General features: G+C 28.5%; 1 protein-coding gene across 1 annotated transcript; it reads left to right on the plus strand.

Moving 5' to 3' along the window:
- Positions 1-2,139: 2,139 nt before the first annotated feature.
- LOC136086007 (uncharacterized) lies at positions 2,140-18,167 on the plus strand. Its single transcript, XM_065808173.1, has 2 exons — positions 2,140-2,249; positions 16,718-18,167. The coding sequence occupies exon 2, from the start codon at positions 16,733-16,735 to the stop codon at positions 18,119-18,121; it is 1,389 nt and encodes a 462-aa protein (XP_065664245.1). The 5' UTR covers positions 2,140-2,249; positions 16,718-16,732; the 3' UTR covers positions 18,122-18,167.
- Positions 18,168-20,477: the final 2,310 nt, after the last annotated feature.

The raw sequence follows: 20,477 nt of genomic DNA on the forward strand, positions 1-20,477 counted from the left end.
TCTTAAGCTCACCAAAAACGATTTAAGATCAACCATGGGTCAAGAACGTTTAAATGCCCTGTTGCTGCTATGCATAGAAAATAGACTACTTCAAAAGCTAGATTTAGGTTCTGTAATTGAAGAAATTGCAAATAAAAAATAGTTAAGGACTAATATTTTAAGATTTTAATATATAAACTAACCATTAAACTCACAAAAACTGCAATATCATTGAAGAATTGTTTGCCATTTATTGTATAAATTTATTAGTTTGTTTAATTACATTACATTAAAAACTATTCATTACAATATATATTTTGGAAAAGATGTTAACTGCAATGAATTAAAGTAATTATAAAAAAAAACATTTTCTTTATATTTTGTTTATTACTGCTACAGATTTTGTAACTTTTTTTAGGCCGTAGGCCCACTTCAAATCTGTAGCCTCAGGGCCATTCGGCCTTTAATCCGGCCCTGGTTGGAGTTGGTTTTACATTTGTGCATAAAACAAAGAATATTAAAAACATTTACCTGATATATATCAAGAATTATCATTTCAAATAAGAGAGGCTTGCCATGACGACGAAGCAACATACTTTTGTTGACAATAAAGAGGCCTAAGTTTGGATTTATTAGCACTACACCAAGCAATATTTGCATAATTTAAATAACAATGGATAAAGGAGTAATATAATTGAGTTAAATTACATTTATTTAAAGCACTTCTAGCTTTATACAATATTCCTTAACTTTTAGCAACTTTATTTCACAAGAATTCTATGTGATAATTCCAATTAAGGTTTTCATTGATATAGACACCCAAAAAGTTTGTATTAACTACTCTTGTTATTAAAACTTTGTCAATAAAAATTAATGGTAAATCGCAAGGCAGAAGTTTTTTTAGAAGCTGGATGAAAAAGTATCAAATTAGATTTTTCAACATTAAGTGAAAGCTTGTTTATTTTAAACCACTCAGAAAGTTTTTTTAATTCGATATTCATATTTTGAAATAATATTGTAATATTGTTATCAGATAAAAAGAGGTTAGTGTCATCTGCAAATATGACAACAATCTAGTCGAAGCTTTATGTAAATCGTTGATGTAAATGAGAATAAGAAGGGACTCAAGTTTAGAATCCTGGGGAACTCCACAGGTTGTATTTAGTAGATTGAATGGGTCAGTAAAATTACTATATACAAACTGTTTAAGGTTTCTTAAACAACTTTTAAGTAGCAGTAAAACATTTTCCTTAATTCTATAATATTCAAGTTTTTTAGGTGAATTTTATGATCATTTGTATTAAAAGCTTTTCATAAATCTATGAAAACTCCCAAAGTGAGTTGAAAACTTTGAATTCACAATGTTGACACAGATGTCTATTTACGATTTGTTCTTCCGAATCAAGCTTGCTATACATCTTTTCTTTCAAAGCCTGGTACTGACGACTGTTGCTAAGCTCATTTTGATTTTTATGCATTTAGCAGAAACGATTACAGAAGTATCACGAATCCGTTAAAATTCTTTCAACTGCTAAGACATTGTGAAGAGTTTTTTCAGATGCCAAATAAATGGGAATAAAAGAAGAAAAAAGTGTGTGAAACTATTTATATTAGCAAGTGATAAAATTATTTATATTAGCAAATGATGAAACTATATATATTAGCAAATGATGGCAAAGAAAAGGAGCTATGAAGTATTCTTGAAAACAAGTTGATATTATTTGAGGTGTGGAAATAGTATACTTGAGGTGTGGGAGTGTTACAAATATATCCTTTAAATTTTAACAATGTCTTTTTTGAAGAATATACATAAAATACAAGCAAAAAAATAAAACATTTTAAAACTGCACATGTTACTATTACTTATTGCAAGTCTTTTTATTGTTATGATGTATACTTTTAGGTTGTGTTGAATTTTTATAAACTAAACTTAATAAAAGTAGATGCTGTGTATATCAACAAATAAACGTGTGCTTAAGACCGTAGTCAATAGTTGCATAAAGTTTTCAAAGTAAATCTATAAAATTGAAACTATAAAACAAATAAACCTTGCTACAAACATAGTTGTTTACTCTTGTATTAATCTGTTTGCTTTTACATTTAATATTAAAGCTTTGTTTAACTTAGAAACCAATCAAATTCCAAGACTTAAAACCCTCTGTTACAACGAATCAATCAAGCTATGTTTAATTAGTAGTTTATTTAATAACTGATTTTGTATAACAAGTATCAAGTTTATCACAATTTTATAGTTTTGAAACGTTATAACTGTAAGTTTCTTTTTTTATTCAATAAAAATTGGTATCTTAAAAAGAATTAAAAAGATTTTAACGACAAATAAAAAAGAGCATTTATAAACTATAATATTTAATTTATCTCTTTTATTAACTTGAATCTTGCTTTATTTAAATCTCACATGTTGTTTTTATTTGTTTCAATTTTTTTTAAAAGAGCGATTTTTGTTGCCCAATACTGGATAGCAACTCTTTCTGCACCACAATGTTCCTAAACTTCTAGAAATCCTAACATAATTGATTACTGCAAATAAAATTACATTGGGTTTATTAAGAATTATGTATTTCTTACCTAGATTTACCTACAGTTCTTTATAGTAGGACAATGATTTTTTTACACAGTCGGTGTCAAATTTATTTGATTTTGAATGGAAAGGAGAATAAGAGACAATGCGAGATAAGTTATTTTGAGTTCGTTGGAGCTTTTTGAAGATTTATTTTTAAGAACCTAATAAAAGGCTGTTACAATAGTCAAGTTAAGAGTTAATAATGCCATAAGCGGTTCTGTTAACTACTTCTTTGTCATTGAGACATTGACGTATGTGGCGTAGAGCACAAATATGGTAGTTGCAGGATTTAAAAGTGTTGAATCTAGGGTGACACCTAGGATTGTCATTGAATTTACTGTAGTTAGTGTTGTTCCAGAGAATATTGTTTTAGATATTATCGAGCAATCTCCAAACATTTTTATGTTTATACTTATGTCAAATGAATAAAACTTTTTCTTGTACAATTCTCAATTAGACTTATATTCATCAAATTTTAAGTTTCATAGTATTAACTTCCAGCCTTCAATTTGAGGGGGTTTCAAATTTTGTATGGTGGTACTTTTTGAGGGGGTTTCAAATTTTGTATGTTGGTACTTTTTGAACGCTGAGAGATAATACTATGAAGTTTAAAATTTTTTGATGAGTATAAGTCTAATTGAGAGTAGAATAAAAAAAAATTTATCAACTTGTTGCCTCTCACGTTAAGGGAGGGGAGAGGAAGATGAAGTCAAAGGACTATTTCGTTCTCAGCCTCTATTCATTGCAATTTTTTGCAAAGTCCCATTATTGGACATAAGTATTAACATACAATTATTTGGAGTTTATTCCATGTCTGGAAGTTAGCTATACACCAAAAAATCCTATATCCGTCACTGATATATTAACAGACCAAATGAAATGGTTACTTATTAAAAATCTAGATTTAAGGATGTAATTGTATAAAATAAAATTGGTTGCTACGCTTATCAATAACTAGTGTTCGTTTACTCTTATCAACAAAAACAAATTTTTAGATTTTTTTGTTAGTAAACTCATATCATGTTATATATGGTTGGAAAGTCAATTAAATTTTACACAAAGTTAGCTAATAGACTAAAATTTTTACATTCAGTGCTACGAACTTTACCAGCGTTCTTTTGTAAATTCGTTCGTACGAATATAAAACCCAAATGGAGTTAATTGTGTTCCGAACAAGAAGTTATGTGAAGTCGCTAATAATGGCCGAAGGGAATTATTATTCTTGCAAATGTTAAAAAAAACTGAAATCGGATACTTGAAATTTAAACTAGATTTTAACGAATATGGCTTTCCATAGAGTACGTTAGCAAGATAGGGGTAGGGGGTCTGAGTTTTTTTGGTATTTGTTGACAGGCGGAGGGGGACGTTAAGACAAGTTGACGTCTACAATGTTACTTTTTTTAATAAATTTAGTTTCTACAAAAAGAAAAATTAGGCAGCGTTTGCAGTCCTGTGTTACATACTCGCTAAACCTTCAGTATTTTGATAGAGCTATTTATATATATTATATTATAATATTTATAATCCTACTTTTTAAAAACCGTGTTGTGCTTTAAAAAGACCCGACATAAGAACTAAATAAGCACATAAGAACTAAATAAGCACACACTAGATGTTTATTCGTAACACAATTATTTTTTTAAAGTTGTCGTTGGTTAGTCTGCTATGCAAACAAAAAAGATTTATGTACGTAAATGGGGGTTAAACCATGGGGATGCAACTTTATTTTTCATTAATACATAGTCATTTCAATTATGCCAATGTTGCAATGTATCTCCGTCAGAAACGCGCAATCCGCATAATCAATTTTGCAAATCGCTTCTCTCATTCGAAGCATTATTTTATTGAAATGAGAATTCTGAATATGTACGAGTTTAATGTATTAAATATTTTATGTTTTGTATATATGTGGATAAGTAACTTATACCTAGCCGTCTTCAAAGATCTTTTCTCTTTTAAACCCATCAGTAAATATATTTTGAGAAATAATAAATTTTCAAATAAACCTTTTTGTAAAATAAACTTTAACCAATTTTGTATTACCTATCAACCACTACACCTTTGGAATAAAATTGTTTAGCGTATTTTAATTTTGAAGTACTTATTAACAGATGTTAAATTTTCAAAAAGTAATAAACTTAAATCGTGTTAAAAATTATCGTTTAAACAAAAAACTATTGTATTTAAAAACATAATAAAAAATGCAATGGAACTATTGAACATATTTGTGATCTTACAAAGGAGTACCTTTCTGAAAACCAGATTAAATTTTTTGTGTCAACTTGGAATGAATAAGCGAATAATACATGGAAGAAGGTGGACAATACATGACAAACTAGTTTCTCTACGCATCTTGTATCATAGTCCACAGGCATTTCATATTTTAAGGCAATTTTTTACTTTGCCAAGTTGGACAACTCTTCTTGTTTTTTTGTCAAAAGCATTTGGAATCATACAGCCTGGATTTTCTGCAAATGTTTTTGCTTTACTCAAAATGCGAGCCAATTATATGAATGTCAATGAACGCAACTATTGTCCTGTATTTGACAAGATGTCTCTCAAGCAGCATATTGACTATGAAAGAGATCTTGACCACGTTATTTGTATTGATGAAGAAGGGAAACCATTAAATCATAACTTATTTGTAATGGTTCGGGGTATTGCAATAAAGTGAAAGCAGCCAATTGCGTATTTTTATAGCAGCAACTCAGTTCAATCAGTTAAATTATCACAAATAATATTAAAAGCTATTGACAAACTGACTTCAATTGGACTACATCTATGAGCTGTTGTGTGTAACCAAAGTACTACAAATATTTCAGCTTTGAAGTTACTAGAGTTCTATATAACAAGACCGTAAATATTGCGTTCCACAATTCAAACAATGTATACATACATAATATTTAACCATCCACACTTGATAAAAAGTCTTCGAAATAATTTAATTAGAAATGATGTATCTACAAATGGAAAAATTCTATCATGGAAATACTTGCAGTCTTTTTACAATATAGACAAGCAAAATCCAGTTCAACTTGCTTCAAAGTTAACAGAAAGCACCTTGAACCTGGATCTTTACTATCTATGAGAGTAAAATTAGCAACACAAGTGTTCAGTCAAAAGAGTGTCAACTTTTTTAATGAATGTGAATTCATCAAAAAAGTTGACACTCTTTTTGATATAATGAACTCTAGAAAATTAAAAGCAGACAAACCAGCTAGGTGTTCTGAAACTGAAGAAGAGGCTATAAAAATCTTGGAAGATATTAAAAATTGGATTTCTACATGGCATTATGAAAATGCTAGAAGTCAGACAAGTATTTTTATTCACTAGGGACTTATAACAACAATAAACAACATCATGACTTTGCCAAAGAGAGTTGCTTAGTGAAATTTTTCATTTTGTTTGCACATCACATTTCAATCAGAACTGTGTAGAGAATTTTTTTTTCGATTGTACAAAGAAAAGATGGTTGGAATGACAGGCCAACAGCCAAACGATTCAAGGTAAATGCTACATAAATGATTTACTGCTTACTTCTGTTGAACAAACAAAGTTGTTGCAAATAACTTATTATTCAATGAAATAAAGTCAACTCACATCGGTATTGTAAAACCTTTAATACTAATAAAGGATTTGAAATTACAAACATGTTTTGAAACTGTAGTACAGGGTTTATGTTCACTTGCTGGTTGGCGAATTAAAAAAGTTTCTTTATGTCAATTACGCAAAAATATTTTACCCCAACCATCTGCTAAAATCTGTGGTAATTTTGATGAATTTGTTTGATGAATTTGCTAAAAAATATGAAACAAAAAATCATTCAGTAGAATCAAGTTCTTGTTTACGTGAAGTTATGAGAATAATGGAAGCCATTTTCACTAACAACATTAATAAAATAATTGTATAATAAAAATATTGAGGAGTTATCATTAAAGCCATTAAGAAAGATCGCAATTTCGTTTTTTTATACAACCTCCACCCAAAACATTCGAATTTATTACTTCATTAAGTTTTACAATTTTGACATAGCTCCACGTTATAAAAATGCCCTAAAAAAACGGTTCATATTACTCATAAACAGTAAAAGGTTATATTTAGTTGAAAAATGTGTATTTATTTATAATGTACTAAATTGAACTTATAAATTCTAATATCTTTAAAAATTTTTATATTATATATAAGATTAGGAAAATAAAAATAACAAAAATATATATAAAATTATAAATAACAAAAATATATATAAAATTATAAAAAACAATATTGAAAACATGTCAAAACTAGAAGAAACGTTTGAGTTGTTTTCTACTAACAATAAAAAATTCACACAGCAGTTGTATAATTTTACGCTACTAAATAAAATGTCTAAATATTGAAACATTTACAAAACTATAATACGGCCTCATTGTGGGTTGTTAAAAAGAAATTTTATGTTTAAATGAAACCCTGATTGCTGTCTACCATACAGTTATATTATAAACTTTCTAGCATACTGCAGAGGGTAGTTAAGAATTGAAACGTACATACATTGAAAAAAAACAAGTTCATATAACTAATACGTTTACTTCGTTAACCAATGTAATATTTGCAACAATGTTACATTGTTTAAATGATTGTTACAATGATTTTTACATTGTTTGTAAACAGTACAACAATATAAAATTTTAAAAAACCTGTATTATATAAGTATAAAATAGCATGGCATTTGACTTATGGCATTTAATGTTTGTATTTTTGTTATTTTTTGAATATGAAAAAGAAAATTGAATGTTATTTTTTGTCGTTCAAAATATAACAAAAATACAAGCTTTAGTTGTCATAAAAAGCTTTATACTAACATATTCCAGCGTTTTCAAAATAAACTATTAAGTTTAAAAAAAAAAAAAATTGGTACCACATCTTAAGAAAGCATTATTGTTTAAAAATAACTTAAACCATCTTTACAAAAAAATTATTCTGTCAAAACGTCTTTACATACGTATTATTGTTTACAAATCTGGCTGTACTAGACATCCCAGGATCCCCGTTCGTCAAATTAAAAGAAATCGAGCGAGTCGTACACCACTGCTCAATAGGTTGAAGAACCCATAGTTTATACAATTTGTTAAATTCATTTTTCGTTGTACCAAACTCTATTAGAAATAATTGGCTTTTACAATGAAACTAAATTAGGTCTAAAGTTAAAGTGAAGAGGATTGGTACATTGAAGTGTAGTATTAATTTGAAATATGTTCATAATTTAAAAGTGTAAGGTGTATTCATTTTTGTGAACCCTTTAATCTTTATTTTTTGTTCGGAGTAAGTTATTAACAGTGATAAACTGGAAATATGTTTATCACTGTTATAAAAGTTATTAAAATTTTAACTTAAATAGTTAAAATTTTAATAACTTTTTTACCTTTTACTTTATTCACTTTTTGTTCAGAGTAAGCATTTGTAACTTTTAATTGGTCTCTAAAGAGCATTTGTAACTTTTAATTGGTCTCTAAAGAGCATTTGTAACTTTTAATTGGTCTCTAAAGAGCATTTGTAACTTTTAATTGGTCTCTAAAGAGCATTTGTAACTTTTAATTGGTCTCTAAAGAGCATTTGTAACTTTTAATTGGTCTCTAAAGAGCATTTGTAACTTTTAATTGGTCTCTAAATAGTTTAATTTAATCACTTTTTTGTTTTAGATGTAAACAAGTCTATTTAAAATATTGTTTTCCGGTTTTTTTCCATTTTAATTTTTTTTTTTTGAGGGGAGGGGGGAAGGAGGTTTATTGAATGTTGACGTGATTTTAAGGGGGGTCTCTGAAAGTTTGACAAGTTGTTGGCAAAGGGAGGAGAAGGCAAAAATTACTAGAAAATTGTTGACGTAATTAATGGACAGCCCCATAGTGAAACTAATAGCCAAAAGTATATTATTTGAATAATTTTTATGAGGATCTAATATTATTCGGTTGACGAATAGTAATATTCGTTAAACGAATCAAGTACTACTCGAGTTATGTACTGAGCGAATTAAATACTATTCGCTTAGCGAATAGTATTTAATTCTCGCTTAGAGAAAACGGGGTATAATGGGGAATGGGGCAAGATGGTTTTCCATATAACGACTCAACAAAAAAACTTAAAAATGGGTGAAAAAAAAACTGTATTTACATCTTGTATTTTAAAACACCAACTGGTTTTTTTAATTATTATTATCCCAATTTTTTACGCATAAGTTTAATTTTTACGCTTTAAAAAAATACCTTGCTTTCGGTTATTCATAATTGATGCATTCACTCGAAGGACACCATGGTGTCCTTCGAGTGTAATTTTTTAAGGAGTATTTTTTTTCGAAGCGTGTTTATTTTGTGTTACTTCAGTTATAGTAGATGGTAGTTTTTTAATTTTTATATAACTGGAGACAGAAATAATAATAGAAAATAAAAAGAAATAATAAACCATCCTGTCTCGGTCACGTGACCATGTAACAAATTATGAACTTTTTATTTTTATTTTAAATACTTCTACTTGCAAACTAAAAATTCATCTAGTAAATCAACCATTATAATAACATGAACATACTGACAAAGTATAACTGCTTTATGACTGATAGTTTTGCAATAATTCAGGATTTTCAAAACGTTCGCCATCTTGCCCCGCTTACTCCTACTATTCTGTAACGGATCCAGGATTTTTTGGTTGGAGGTTTGGTTAGGAACTTTAACTATTTGTTAAAGTTTCTAACCAAATTTAACTAATACTTGCTATTGAACTTTGTTAAACTTTGAAAGGCGAACATCGCCGGTGTTTACGCCTCCTTCCTAAAAAATGTCGCTGATTTGGGCTAGAGGATGCGCCTCGGTTGCAACTAGTATACAAGTTAGGATTATGAGTAAATTTACAATTGGTTCTATGTTTATTCTTGTAATTTCAGAAAGTGCTTTTATGAAATACGAATGAGTTTACGTAGACTAAGACATGTCTTATTAATTATAATCTAGGTAAACTATTAAACTGCGTAAGTCATTGGTAATCAAGGAAATCAAATTTTTAAATCAGGTTTTTAATCATAAACATTTTAGACATGGTAAATCAAACTTTTGTCTTATCACCTTAAATTATTTTTATGAAGTCAAGGTTTGTAAATAACGTTGTTATGTAAAGGTAATTCCCGATAACTCGTACCTCCAACTCGAACCAAGGAAAAATGTTCGGCTTAAAAGTTTGACTTAAGCGAATTCCGTTAAGCCAAACTTTGGCTGATATGAGATATCTGCTCGAGTTAAGGGGATTTTTTTTTATTCAATGCTAAAGTATATACATTAAATTTGGGCAAGTTTTATAACATCTGTAAGAAAGGATGCGTGAACTTCCTTCAAATGCTCTTCCGCAGTGTGATAAGACCGTAAGGCCTTCTTAAGAAATCTAAAACAATAATTAAAAAATAATAAAAGTTAGCAACTACATCAAATTTTCTGGAGTTGCAAAAAAAATGCAATTCATTGGGGATAGTGCAAATCCGTGTTTCTAGTATTGGCTACTCTAATTTGATCTATTTAACTTTAACACCTAATATTTATTGTTGACATTACAAAGAACATGAATAATACTCTCGATGTTAAAATGAGCTAAAAATCTTTAAAAATAAAAAATATAAAAAGATCTCCAGTAAAAAATCTGCAGTGCAGATACGCGGTCCAATTCAAGTTATGCAGATTTGCACCCCCCGAATCCCCGACGAATTTCAAAAAACGAACTTATTATTAGAGTCAAGAAGGAAAATGAAAAATTAAATACCGAAAATTAAAGTTTAAAAAACAGTTTAAAATAGCATAACAATACAAAAACAAAAGTAACAACAAACCACTCTTTAGTAGTCTTATTAAGAAAACAAGCAAAGGAGTACCTCCTATCAGTGAATCAGAAACGAGATTAATTAATGCTATTTCAGCTGAGTAAAAGAAAAAAATGTACTTGCGTTTGGATTAGAGGAATCGACATGAAAATACAAGAATGATATTTAAAAAGATGATGATGAAAGTATTGGAGAAATGTTTGATGTTATTGGATTAGAAAAATCCTCTATTGTCAAACATTTAGGCTAAACAGTAGATACAAAAACAGACCAGGACCGCTAATTAATGAACTAGTTGATTCATCATACCAAAAACAAGTTTTAAGTGCTGCTAGAGATTTAAATTAAGTCGAGTGAAAAAGTAAAGTATTTTTTAAACCAGACCTATCGTATAAACAAAGAGCTAGTCTTAAATTGCTACTTGGTAAAAAAAATGGATTAAATGAAATAGAGGAAGATAAAAGTTTGACATTTCGATTCTTATTAGAAATGATATGTTGCAGAAAATTGAAATCAAAAAATACCAAAGAAGTTAATGCACCATCAAGTATAATATCAAAACTCGGCAAAATAACATGTTTATACACGAACGTAACATGCTTATACATAAACCCAACGTGATTATACGTGAATGTAAAATGCTTATAAACAAACGCAATGTGCTTATACATGAACGCAACGTGCTTATACATATATGCAACTTTGTTAAACAATAAGTTTGACAATCTAATCGAAGTGGTTTCCTCAAACAAAGCTTATGAAAATATGATTTGATAAACTTGGCGGAATAATGAATCAGTTACTAATATCAACCTATACACCTTATTGAAAAGAGGCAGTGGTGTTGATAGTGTGAGCGTGTATGACATACACTGTACATACACTGTATGTACAAAACGATATAAAAGCGTATGAGATTTCAGAAAGATGGTTACCCTAATATGACCCTAATACAGAACAGATTTGGTGCGTTATTAAATAAATTTTGCTCATTCAATTAATTTATCAAATAAATATTCTTAAATCCTTATCTGTGGGAGTTTTAATTTCAACACAATTAAGCGTACAGAAGATTACTATGGCACACTATTTAATGAGTCTGATATCCAGCCAAAAAATTTAGAATGTTTAAAAAATTGCTAAATGCATAAGAATGTGGTTGAGACAACGTTTCAAAAGCGCATTGGAAATAAAACGAATTTACTGGATTTGATAACAACTGAGAATAAAAATAGCATTTAAAAACTGGTACACCTTCCACCATAGGGAAGTATTACCAAATAATTGCATTATTTAAGTACAGTCATAAAGAACGTATTTACAAGATTGTTTTTTAAAATGATAAATTTATTTACAACCGAGGGAAATTTGATGAATTAAATAATTATTTTAAAATCTTTAACTGGGACGATGAATTCAAAGTCTTATAAAAAAAAGGATATGTCGCTTTGAAGAAGGATGTAAACTCTTTATTCCAATTATAAAACCAGAAACCAAAAAAAAGCCTCTCTGGTTAAATAAAGAATTAAAAGCATTGTCAAAAGTAAAAAAATATTTGGTTCTAATGTAGAAGTCAGAAATTCAGAGACAATCGTTTACGAGCAAAATACAAAGAGTTAAACAAGCTTTAAAAAAAAAAGTGAACCAAAGAATTAAAGATTTTGAATATGATCTTGCTTTAAATTTAAAGTTTAACCTCAAGAAAGTTTATTAATATATTAACAATAAAAGTAAAGTCAAAAACAATACCAGAGCAATGCAACTAAAATGGTAGTATTGAAACCAATTTAATAGTAATAGAAAACACATTGAATGTATATTTTGAATTTTATTCAATAAACCACAAACTTCATCTGCTCTAATGATATATATAGAAACACAAAAAATCTGTAGAATAAGAGGACAAATTGCAAGACTGCCTTTCAAAGAATGGTTTTTATTTACCATTCCCTATAGTTTTACGATATGTAATTAAAATGATAACTCATCAACTATATAAAATTTATTGTAATAAAATAACAATTGAAAAAGTTACTATATATATATATATATATATATATATATATATATATATATATATATATATATATATATATATATATATATATATATATATATATATATATATATATATATATATATATATATATATATATATATATATATATATATATATATATATATTATGGGAAGTAAAAAAAAAACATTTTAAACAAAAAGTTAAATATAAAAAAAGTTTAAAAAAAACAAACTAATAATTTTTCTGAGGAGTCTGCAGGGTTTATTTTTTCAAAATAAAGAAAAACTGTGTTGCAACTTACTCCGATTGCTGTTGCAATTTGGTTTCGAATGGATAAATTGCACAAAAAAAATTTTTTTGTGTGTGTGAATACTTCGAGGTATCTGAGTTACGTCCCAACAATCTTTATTATTTACCGGTAAACTTTTTAAATTAACAGGAAGTAAATTTATTTTTGAAAAATGTTTTAATGAGCTCCCTCCACTGTATAACTTTTTCAGTCTTATATGATTGGTACGAGTGATGTTATATTACGACATGTAACTATGAATAGTAACAAAGTATAAATTTTTAAAAATGACTGTTAATATAAAAATTCCATAGCAAATTCTTATTCAATCTCGCACCTAAAAGGTTTGCGGGAGACTGGGATAAATTGGAATACAGGGTTTGTTGAAACATTGAATTTTCGCACCATTTAACAAGCAGATTACATAAGAAATTCAAACAAGATTTGATAATTATCCTATTTTTTATAAAACTATTTACCTATCAAAAAGCAACATATTTTCATGCTTTTATAGGTTGCCTGCGTCAGGAAATTAGTTTTTAAATCCAACTATTCTGATTGGCATGTATCAACCTGGATCATGTTTGTGTAGAGTCAGCCAATAAATGATTTTTAATTTCAAAAAAATAGGGTTAACTTTGTTGTAGAATTTTATAAAGATTCCGAATCTCCAAAAAGAGATTTAAATTTACCTAGATTGGACGATCTAAATGCGACTAATTACCGGTTGGACTCAAAATTTTCCGGGTGTAAGTCTTTAAACTTTTGCTCTTGTGTTTTTTCTGATAAGAAAACGACTGCATTTGAACTTTTTGGCAAGATCTCTTTGGAATTGGAATGAATTTGTTGTAAATAGTTTCTTTTTGCGCTGTAGTTTAACCTAGCTTTGAAAGATTTCTTGTTTAAAGATTTTTGCGATTCTTCTGAATAAAATCCGAAGGTTTTAATGTTTATGCAATCTATGCTCCATGTTCCGGATGTTTTTTTATAGTTCGAGGTATTATATATTTTTGAACACTTCTGACACACCTCTTGAGTTCAGCTTAACTAGCTTGTTGAATCTTTATATCTTTGTTATCGACTAATTGTTATTACATTTAGACTGTAACATAGATATAAAGATTCCTCACGTAATACAGTTAAAAGATTTTATCTAGCTGTGAAAAGTCGACAGACTAAGTTGCAAAACGTTTTATCACACTTTTTAACTCACACATTTCTCATGTCATTCATTTAGCTTAGCTCCATAAACACTACAGAATGGCGTAGAGACAGTGTTGGAATTGATAACTTTTCTGTCAGACGTAAAATGTACCTTGCACCTAATTATGTAAGAATTTATTTGTTTGAACATTTTCAAGTAAATGCGAAGTTGAAACTTCAATCTAACCTTTTATCCTTTACCTTGCTTAGTTTTATTGCTTCTTGCTTACACTAAAAATTAAGAGAACTAAAGAAATGAGTACTGAGAAATTTTGTTAAACCATATTATTTTACTGTTCCCGCATTTGAAATAATTATATTAGGAATATCATTAACGCATATAATGATTAATAGAGCTGAGAGAGTAGAAATTTGGGGAACTCCACTTTTAACGGGTACCCAATCAGAGTAATTACCAATTTGCATTACTCTTTGTCTTCGTTTTGTGAGAAAGACAACAGAGAATCGGGCCATTAAAATAAATTTTAGTTTTAAAAGAATTTGCTCATGTGGGATTTTTTCAAATGTTTTTTCATAGTCAAAGTAAACATTGTCAACGAGGAAGCTTTTATCTAAATTTAGTGCCCATCCATTGATTACACTTAAAAAATTTGTTTCACAAGAGCGCCCCGATTAAAATTGTGTTGACTAGGAATAAAATCGTGTTGACTAGGATTAAAATCGCGCTGACTTGGAGTTAGCAGATTATTTTTTAACAGATGAGTAAAAATATGTTTTGGATTATTTTTGTAAATATTTTGACTATAGTGCATGTTAAACTAATGGGTCTATAGTTTTTAGCTTGTTTCTTGTCTCCTTTTTTTGAAAATTGGTATAATATTTGGATCCTTCCAAACATTATACCAATTTTCAAGAAAAACTGTATAACATTTGGAAGGATCTTGTTTTGTAGCAATGGATTATTTAAATGACTTTATAGAAAGAAAATGATATTCAATGTTTTTAGGAGATAGATCAAGATCATTAGAGAGTTGACTGGGACAAACAAAAGATAAGTTAAAACCTTGAACAATCAATGTATCATTATCAGAGAGATTACTAGCAAAGTAATTGTTGAGGCATTGAGCTTTTTTGAGAGCGGTAGTTGCACCGATCTTAAATGAACTAAAAAGTCTTCTCATTAATCCGTTTTTCATACACAGTTTTTTGTAGATTTTTTTGATTTAATTTTTGAAAAAAAGGTTACGGATTTTTATTGATGTTTTTAGCAGTTTATTTTTCGAAGTTATTATTTTACAAGCTGCTTTAGTTGTGTTACGTGCTCGGAAATAATTATAGTATGTTTATCCATTCCGTTTATGAATATAGTCTTGATATTTAAATTTGTTTGTTTCTTATTTATTCTGCTACTTAAGTCGTTATCCATTGTGAATGCTTGTTAGTTTTTACTGATTTTGGATTATTTATTTTAATGGTATTTTTAAGGTTTATGTAGAATATATCCCAAAGTTGCTCTGAACTTTGATTTAATACTAAGATTGACAGATCTTTATTAAAGTTATTATAGCTTTCTTTAGAGAATAAGTGTTTATCAATAGCATATTTATTAGTAGTTGGTTTATCAATTGATTCGATTATTAAGGTAAAGTATAAAAGGTAGTGATGCCTTTTTTCTATTGGAGCATGGTGGATTATTGGTGAAATTATATTTTCTCTGGATGTTATAATTAAATCAATAGTGGTTGGACATTGATTCTTTCTGAAGTGGGTTAGTTTCAAAATATGTTGCACGAGAAAACAATCACGGATTGAATCAATTAATTTTCAGGATTTTGATGAACGAGATGCAAGGTTTTCTTTTTTGTTAGACCGAGGTATACCTGGGTAGTGAAAATCTCCAACAATAAGGATTTTTGTGCATTTTTCAGAAAAATTAGTTATGTGTTGATTTGTATAGTTATCATTTTCGTCATTGCTATTTGGAGACCTATAATTTAATTAGCTAATGTATTCTAACTAAAATTGCTTGTACTAAAAGTTACTTATAAAATAATCAAAGAGATAACAATAGTAACAGATATAACAATAACTAAGTAATAAATATCTGTTTTTGTTAATAGAAAAAAAAATTTATAAAAGTGATTAAAATAATGAAATAAAAATGTAAAAACAGAAGTAAAATGGAATGTAAAAAAGAATTTCTAAAATTTGAACCTGAAATGTGAAGTTTTAAGTTGTTTAAAAAACTATTTAAGCACAAACCTGCTTAAGTGGAAGCTAGCATAAATGCACCTTACGTTATTAAAAATAAAGCAATAACAAACTTATGTATAGATCAGTTGAAATAATAGGTGAATTATTTTTTTGCGATATTAGACTCCTCCCCTCAAGTGATGTTTCGCATTATTCGAAATCAAACCCCACATTCACTGTATGTGAAGTGGGATGTTTTTTTTATTCCTTTAAAAAGTATGATAATTTTCATTTTATTATAATTAAATTGTTTCAGCCAAATTAGTTTACAATTAAGCCAATTATTTCAAATTCAGATACCTAACTAATCAAGTTTCTACAACATGTTCACATTTTCAATGTTTACGTAGTTTACCAAATATGTAATTACATGCAGAGTATTGTAATAAATACACGCGAAACATTTGTTTAAATTGTGTTGCATGCATAAGGTAGCAGTTAATGAATACATACAACTTACTCTAAATTTGTTTTTTCATTAATTTATTGAATTTTACATAAGTAGTTTTGAAATAAATACGTTTGTAAGTTAACTTAATTTGTTTCATATACATTGTACACAACTTAAAAAATTAAAATTAAAATTCATTGTTTATCTTGTAGACATTAATAAACGCCATGGAAATTATAACACCACAAGATATGGGTAATAATGAAATTAACAAAAAGATAAAAGATTTTGAAAATACATTTGAAATTGTGCAACCAGAACCAAGTGAAGAGAAGTTACTAGCTTACATTTTAGGGGATAACTTTAAAGAACTCCAAACAACAGCTGCAAATGCAGTAGGAAAACAATTAGAAAACTTTATAAAAGGGTCGTTGAACATGACCATGTTACCAGTAAACAATGTTAAAGCAATTAATGATTGGTTAGGAGCAGCGATCTTAACAACGAATGCTATTTACGAGTTAGGATTGGGTGTTCATAACTATTTGAAAATAGAAGAAAAGAAAAGAATACGGGAAGAGAGGTTTAAAAACCAAGCAAACAAGTTGAAAAAAGAACTAATTGAAATGATGAGAGACGAAAAATTGGATGAAATAAAAGAAGTCGAACAAAACTTAATAGAAATGACTAAATACAGCTCAAGTAAAAAAGACAACAAAAATGAAGAAAATAAAAATAGAAAGGAATTAGAGATACAAAACGAAAAGCAAATAAGAAAAGAAATAAATTTTCAAAGAGCAATTCAAGTATATCTTGCGCGCTACTATGCAACCTACTTTATAGAGGAAATCTCTTATGGTAACAAAACATTGGATGATAAAAAGGACGGAAAAAAAGTTGATAAAAACGTACGTTTGTATGCATCAATTGATTATAAAGAGTATTTTACCTCTCAAGGAAAACTAGCTGAAAAAATTGACAAACATAGATCAAAACTGGTTGAGTTGAAAATTGATAATAGTATCCCATATCCTAAAAACTCGTGCTTTGGGTCTCGTGATTACTCGGATTATGTGAATTACATTGTTAGTAAAAATTATTTAGACTTTGTTAAGCAAGAAAATCGAGAAGAGTTTGCGTTAAAGTATAAATTATATAGAGCATATATGAAACAAGGAGAGTTCAATAAACAAAGTTGTTTTGGCGATCGAAACGAAGTAAAAAGAGCTTTGTTGTGTACCCTTTTTGTAGGGTTTGGCATAATCCCAGGAATATTATATAGTGTGAGCAGAATAACAAGCGAAAACAAATGGAAAAAGAATAAGCCAAAGTTAAGAGAAATTATGAGAGCCTATTTGAAAGTTGAATCAAGAATAAATGATATAGTTGGGAAAAAGTATGCAATTGAAAAATTAAAATACTACAATGGTTTAACAAAATCAAAATATGGAATGTATTTAATGAAAAAAAATTTGGAAGAATTGAGCTTTGAATTTAAAAATGAAGAGTGCGAAAAGAACTTTGACATTGCTTTTGACCTATTTCAAAAAATGAGTTATACAGGAATTGCTGATCGATTAAATTACGTGCATTTAAATATTGAATATAAAAAATAATTATCATCTATTGTAATAAACCACAATTAAAAATCCAAAACCACAATTGAATACTTTTTTTTTACCTTACATCATTTAAACTAATCTACAGCTAATTCCTGGTAAGTCGAACACCGGTTAACTCGAACTTTTGTTATCTCAAACTATTTTCTATAGTCCTTTTAAACCAATAATAATTGTTTTAATTTGCTTAAGTCGAACATACGTTTAGTGGAACAGTTTTTCTTGTCCCTAGGAGGTTCGAGTTAGCGGGAATTTACTGTATCTACTTATCCTAATGATAAATATCCGGTATTATCTGATAAACATCTGGTATAGCATCTGTCTGCAACTAATATGCTGATATAGAAATATATTTATAAATGGCGGGGGAAAAAATAAACTAAAAAGTTTTCTCGTTAAGCCCAGTCAGTATTACTGCGTTTTTCATACACAGCTTAAAAAACCATCAAAAGTACAAGTAGGTTAAAGCGGCGTTGGTTGTGCATTGGGGCAAGTTGTGAAATTAAAATATCTCGTAAACCACTCATTGCATAAAAAAAATGTCTAATGGATAAAAGTTGTTGAATCAGAATGGTAACACAATGGGCAAAAACGATTGTTGTTGAGTCATGTAAGATGCACTTTTTATACTTTGAGACCAAAATTGACTATTCTTTTTAAAATCTAACTAAAGTGTCACCTTTTCTAGTAGGGGTAAATTGAGCAGCTTTGGAAAAAGAAACAACATTGATAAAGAAAAAGAAACAACTTCGATAAATAAACTTTTAAATGAACGGTACGCTTACTTTTAAGTATTTTTTTAATATAGATTAATCCGAGTTCCATATCATGCATATTTATTTATTTGTTTATAACAGTGGGCACGCGTCGTATGGAGGACATCCGTAAGACGTTCACGGATGTTCCCCGGAGGACGCATGCTCATTGAGATTGCTTAATGGCCCCACACTGCTGCTTAACTTAATACGTTAGGGAAGGTTAAGCAGGTCAGCTAAAATCAGGCAATATCCTTTTAAACATTTCAAAAATTTACTATTTTAACAAGCAAATTTTAGCAGGTTTTTGAGTTAGATTTAGTAAAAATTGCTCAACATTTTTTTTTTTTTTTTTATTTAGGTGCCCCAAGAAGTCCTTACGGTCACATTATTACGGTCTTATACGGTCATCATTATCACAGGTCATTATCACAGATCATAATCATTATCACAGGTCATTATCATTATCACAGAACATTATCATTATCATCACTATCACATTATCATATACGGTCATCATTATCACAGAGCACCGCGGTAAGCATTTAATCGGAAGTTCAAGCCTCCTTCCAAACTGATCTCGCAAAACTTGGGTGGGGTTTGAACCATGGATCCTTTTTTTCTGAGGAAAATGCGCTACCTCTACACCACAGATGCACAACTAGCCCCGCTCTACCTTAATGTTTCATTTATTGTTCTTTATACATAGATATTTGTAACAATGAAAAATAAGTTAATAAAAATAAGATAAGTAATTACGATAAATAGGGGAACTATCTAAAAAATATAAATAAGTATATATTTTTTAAAATAAGAACATATTGGCATTTAACTTGTTAATAAAATAGAAAAAAATAAAAAAAACTGATTAAAAAAATTCAATCAAATACAGAAGCTTCAGAAATATCTTTAAAATTAGCTTTAAAGATATTTCTGAAGCAAAGAGCAGCAAAAAGACATTTTCAAACTTATAATTGGTAATTTAAAAGTAACAAATGTAAGAATTGACGGACTATTGAAAGTAATAAAAAAAATGAAAGAAGCGTGCAAAACTTTGCAAAATGAAAATTATTTGAGAAAATTTGAAATGGTAATTGTTAAAGATTTTAAAAAATCACATACAGTTATTAATGCTTATTTTCTTTTTGTACTTTTGTGTTTTAAATAATAATTAGCCAACGATATAAATGCTTTTGACATATAAGTGAGAGAAAAACAAACTATATATAATTAATGACGCTGATAAAAGCATTATCTTTTTTGAAAAAGTTTTAGTAGAAACAGCTTATTACAATGTTCACGATGTTAAACGTATTCCTAATTCTTCATTAACTTAATTCTTATTATTATATTTAAACATCAGAAGCATAAATAAAAACTTTTAAATTTTAAAATTGATGTTAAATAATATAAGTAACAAGTTTAGTATTATCTGTCTGTCAGAAACTTAGTGTCATCAAGACACGATTAATAAATTAGCAAACCCATCCGTTAATCGAGAGAAAACGGTATTGGCGGGGACTTATCTTTTTTTGTCCAAAACGTTGATTGTGAGTCATTGAAATAATTAATAAAACAAATAAAATTACATTTATAAC

Source organism: Hydra vulgaris, chromosome 10 (assembly GCF_038396675.1).
Source record: "Hydra vulgaris chromosome 10, alternate assembly HydraT2T_AEP".
NCBI classification, from domain to species: Eukaryota; Metazoa; Cnidaria; class Hydrozoa; order Anthoathecata; family Hydridae; genus Hydra; species Hydra vulgaris.

What these genes read in the sequence shown, in the direction of transcription:
- LOC136086007 (XM_065808173.1), top strand. Translation starts at nt 16,733, where the DNA reads ATGGAAATTATAACACCACAAGATATGGGTAATAATGAAATTAACAAA.